This window comes from Poromitra crassiceps (genome assembly GCF_964638095.1).
Source record: "Poromitra crassiceps genome assembly, chromosome: 11".
In the NCBI taxonomy this organism is placed as follows: domain Eukaryota; kingdom Metazoa; phylum Chordata; class Actinopteri; order Beryciformes; family Melamphaidae; genus Poromitra; species Poromitra crassiceps.
The window spans coordinates 49,834,584-49,839,583 of NC_139643.1; the positions used below are offsets into that span (position 1 = coordinate 49,834,584).

The 5,000-nt window shown below is 47.1% G+C and overlaps 1 protein-coding gene across 1 annotated transcript in view; it reads right to left on the bottom strand.

The window, feature by feature from the left end:
- The window catches only part of epha10 (EPH receptor A10), a gene marked incomplete at both ends in the record, with an annotated part of 62,539 nt that overhangs the window by 36,705 nt on the left and 20,834 nt on the right, over positions 1-5,000 (bottom strand). The window contains 1 exon segment of the mRNA XM_083646074.1: positions 1,786-1,911. Within this exon segment, the coding sequence (XP_083502200.1) occupies positions 1,786-1,911 (126 nt within the window).

Below are 5,000 nucleotides of genomic sequence, written 5' to 3' on the forward strand. Positions count from 1 at the left end.
CATGAGAGAGGAGACAGGAGAGAGGAGAGAGGAGAGAGGAGAGAGGAGACAGGAGAGAGGAGACAGGAGAGAGGAGGAGACAGGAGAGAGTAGACAGGAGAGAGGAGACAGGAGAGAGGAGACAGGAGAGAGGAGACAGGGGATTCCAGGGGGAGAAGAACAAGTGAGGGGGCGAGCGAGCTACAAAGCAAGGGAGAGAGGGAGTTGCAGGGTTGCATGGAGGCTTGATTCCTTTTGCGTCACTTCTTTTGAAATGTCACAGATGGGAGAAAGAAAGAAATTGGAGATGCAAAGTAGTTCTTCTTTTGGAACGTGTCCTCTTACTGGTTATGAATTTTACAGTCATACAGTCTCCATCAAGTTTTTTTTCCAAAAGTTCATTTCATATCGTGGGAAGACTTCAGGGCACGCGCTTCTGAGGATATCAATGGAATTGGGCCAAACAGCAAAAAGACAAAAAGAGACGGAAAAAAGGGGGATTGCTTTTTTTGGCTTATTATCTTTCCCTTGGTCTGAAGATGGGCCAGAGAAGAGAAGGAGCCGGAGTGGGTAGAGGAAGAGAGGACAGCACAGCTGAGAGGAAGAGAGAGCAGCACAGCTGAGAGGAAGAGAGAGCAGCACAGCTGAGAGGAAGAGAGGACAACACAGCTGAGAGGAAGAGAGAGCAGCACAGCTGAGAGGAAGAGAGAGCAGCACAGCTGAGAGGAAGAGAGAGCAGCACAGCTGAGAGGAAGAGAGCAGCACAGCTGAGAGGAAGAGAGAGAGCAGCACAGCTGAGAGGAAGAGAGAGCAGCACAGCTGAGAGGAAAATAACGGGAGAAGAGAAGACAACAGAAGAGGGGAGAAGATGAGAGGAGAGAAGAGGAGAGGAGATGAGAGGAGAGAAGAAGAGGAGAGAAGAAGAGGAGGGAAGAGGAAAAGAGGGGGGGTCCTGGGTTCGATTCCCACCTGGGACGCTGTGAACACTGAAGGAATGCATGCCCGTCCGCATGTCCTCGAGTGCCCACCGCCCGGGTGGGGTCGTCAAAAGGGCCTTTCTGTGTGGAGTTTGCATGTTCTCCCCGTGCCTCCCGGGGGTTTCCTTCATATAGTAACCCCCTTCACCAAAACATGCAGTATCCTGGTCACTGAAGTGGTGCCTCCTCTGGTCGTTAGGGGCGCCTGTTCGGAGGGAGGGGAACTGGTTGGAATAGCGTGAACCTCCCACGTGCTATGTCCTACCGGTGAAGCTTCCCCTGTCAGATGAAAAGAAGCGGCTGGCTAACTGCCCATGTCTCGGAGCCAGTTTCGGCTCTCCCCAGATCGGCAGAGGGTGGAGCAGCAACCAGGATAAATAAATTGGATTAGCACTAATGGGGGATAAAAATGGGATAAAAAATCAGGGGGGGGGGAATTATTAAAAGAAAAAGAAAAAAAAGAAGAGGAGGGAAGAGGAGATAAGAGGAGAGGAGAAGAGAGGAGAAGAGGAGAGAAAAGGAGAGAAGATGAGAGGAGATGAGAGGAGGAGAGGAGATGAGAGGAGAGGAGAAGAGGAGAGAAGAGGAGAGAAGAAGAGAGGAGATGAGAGGAGATGAGAGGAGAGGAGAAGAGGAGAGAAGAGGAGAGAAGAGGAGAGGAGAAGAGGAGAGAAGAGGAGAGAAGAAGAGAGGAGAAGATGAGAGGAGAGGAGAAGAGAGGAGAAGAGGAGAGAAGAGGAGAGGAGAGGAGAGAAGAAAGGGAATAAAGAAGGTGTGTGGGAGGGGGAGCAGAGAGGAGAGGACGGGGAGTTCAGACATGCCAGTGTACCTGGGCATCAGCTGTTTGAAGGGAGGAAGAGGAGAGAGGAGAGGAGGAGGAGGAAGAGTGGAGAAGGAGGTCGAGAGCAGCACCACGCTAGCAGGAGTGACATTGGAGGAGCTCGAGCAGAAGCTGCTGGGAGAGACAAGGAGGGGAGGGGGGGAGGGGAGGGGAGGGGGGGAGGGGGAGGGGAAAAGGAGGGGAGGGGGGAGGTGCCAGTGTCAATCCTTTCTCCTCGTTGGCTTCAAAAGACCTGTCAACACCACGCTCCCCAAGATGGATCCCTTTGTAACGTTATCAAATCCAATCGAGGAGATGCGGTGGAGACTGACGGTACTGACTGAGAGGGAGAACTCAGAAAACATGCTTGATATTCTGTGCAGACTTGAAATGTTGCCGAAAAATAAATAAATAAAAAGATTTCACTAGCATTTCAGAAGACGTTAGCTCTGGCAAAAAGTGAAGCCCTCTCTTACTGAGCGCCGTGCAGCGTCTGGCATCTCTACAACACATCTCTAATAGGGCTGGGTAATATATCAATATGGACATTATCTCCCATCCCCATTATATATCACTTAAGTGACTTATTACTGGACATTTTTAATGAACATTTACACATGGAACCCATTATACATCACTTTAAAGGCCTTTTACTTAACACTTTACAATTTATGATTTGCATTTTATTTTGTTCACAGTCTTGTTTGATCTGATCACAGTTTGTTTTAATGAGTTGTTTGTGCCATCTCACACTGTGGCTTTGACTTAGCCTACAACTGAACGTTTCGCCCACATCATAGAAAAAATACCAAGATATTATCGTGTCTCGCCATTCAGCCTACAAATAACGAGATGTGATTTCTGGTCCATATATCGCACAGCCCTATTCTAAAATAGCTCAAACGTGTGTTAATGTTCGAGTCCACTCTCTCTCCCAGTGCAGTGTTTTCAGTGGGAAGCTTTAAAGCAGTGCATTTGATGAACTGCCTGCTCTCTCCTCTCTCCTCTATAATAAAGTGGAGTTACGCAGATAACATGAGTAATAGTTACGCAGATAACATGAGTAATAGTTACGCAGATAACATGAGTAATAGTTACGCAGATAACATGAGTAATAGGCGAGGGAGCGGGAATCAGCATCCTAGTTGACATGGTGAAGAGTGCTCAGGTGAAGTGAAGCCAACAGGAAGTGGGCCAGTGGACTGTTATTTATATAGAACAACACGAAGCTACTTTCACTTCCTTTCCTTACATGTTTGATGCATGTGTGTGCGCACTAGCTGAAGCACAGGTCATGGAGTACAGCGATAGCTCACCTTCAACATGAGGAAGAAGCTCATTATTGAGGAGCACAGACCAGACGGTGCAGCACAAGTCCCTAGGAATATTATAGAAATATTATAGAAATATTATAGATATTATAGATATTATAGGGGAACCACAGGAGAGAACAACAAATACACTTCCTAAAATCACTCTCGAGCATCGCTGACTCCAGAAGTCCAGAAATATTCAACGAATATTAAATCTTCATATCCTCAGTGTGTGGACATTATTTTACCGCATTTCTCATCGTTGATTTGTCCTGCATCTGACTTTGTGCGCGCTTTTTTTGCGAGAATATTTTGCCCAAGCGGGTCCCTTGTGAAGCAGAAAGCAAAAATAAACAGCCTATCAAACGGGCTGCATCCGAGTTTAATTCTAAAATGACCGTCTGACATTTAAGAAACTGACACCTATAATCACAGAATGATAAAGCCAAAGTAAAAAAAAAAGAGCCTCTGGAAATGCGCGAGGACATTTTCAATCACGTGCGACTCGCAATGAGAGGCAATATCCGATATGTCCGCTGAGATGACAGTCAGTCACATTGGCAGATGTCTGATTAAAATCTGATTTATTTTCCTGAATCGGACCTAACCATAGAGACACTGCATGAAATAGGCCATGCCCATCACGGGGGAAAGCTCTCCGTTCACTTCCACACACCAGCGTCATTTTCCTTGAATTAAACATAGCTAAAAGCTGTTGTGTGGTGGGCTGCGCAGACAACAAAGTTTTGGCGAGAAGAAACATGTGGATCTAGCTGTCAAGAAGTAAGTTGGAGTGTTCATCTTCTGTATATACAATCTTTTTGTGCAACACGCAACCATGCACGTGACATAGGAGAACGCCAGGATTGGAGCGGGGGTTTCTGTTTTCCCCCGTCTTGGGCGTGGTTTCTGAATGATGACGCGTTACGCAGTGTCTCTATAGCTAAACGCTGTTGTGTGGTGGTGGGCTGCGCAGACAACAAATGTAAAAAAACATCTACAATTAAAGTTTTTTTGTACTCCTGAGCAAAACAAGGAAGCCATTGAGAATTGGCGAGAAGAGAAATGTGAATCTAGTTGTCAAGGAAGTAAGTTGGAGTGTTCATCTTCCATAATATAAGATCTTTGTGTGCAACACGTGACATTAGGAGAACAGCAGGATTGGGGGGGGGGGGAGGGGGGGGGGGGGGGTTTTCCCTGTTTTGGGCGTGGTTTCTGGCGGAGCCTTCATGAGCTATCTCTAGAGTCCATCATTTCTGGCTGAACTTTGATATGCTTCTGAAAACACGGACACATTTGCATTCCCTCCATTGCCAAAAGCTGCTCCTTGAAGATCTGCCCAAAACCTGCAGGATGCAGAGCCGAGGGGGTGATCAGATCGCTGCTGATTGGAACACAAGCCGTGCTCCCCCCACGGGGCATATGAACATTTCATTCCAAAATGAGATAGGCACCATTTGAAAATATCAGCACTTAACTCTGATGAGATGAAAGTAAAGGAGGACATTATGGTCTTTGGTTAAAGTTCTGATGGAACAGCTCTGCTTGCAACAAAAAGTTGATAGAATCATCGGTGTGTGTTTTGCAATGTGGATTGCATTTCGAATGGGAGCAAAACGGATAGACTTTTGGAATGAAAAGTTTCATAATGTAAAATGGACGGTGCCTTTGTCTCTCTCTAAGACATGAAAGCATTGATCTGTACCGGAGACGCAGCAGACTTACGCCGCCCCGCTCAGGACCTTTTCTGTCGGCCCACTCAGCCGTCCCTTCGCTCAATCTTTTATTTCCCTTCCAATCCCTCGCTCTTGTCACCGTGTGCTCAAGAGTCAATGGCCCAATGAAATGACCCCCTGCTGCTAGCCACACACACACACACACACACACACATGCACACACACACACACACAC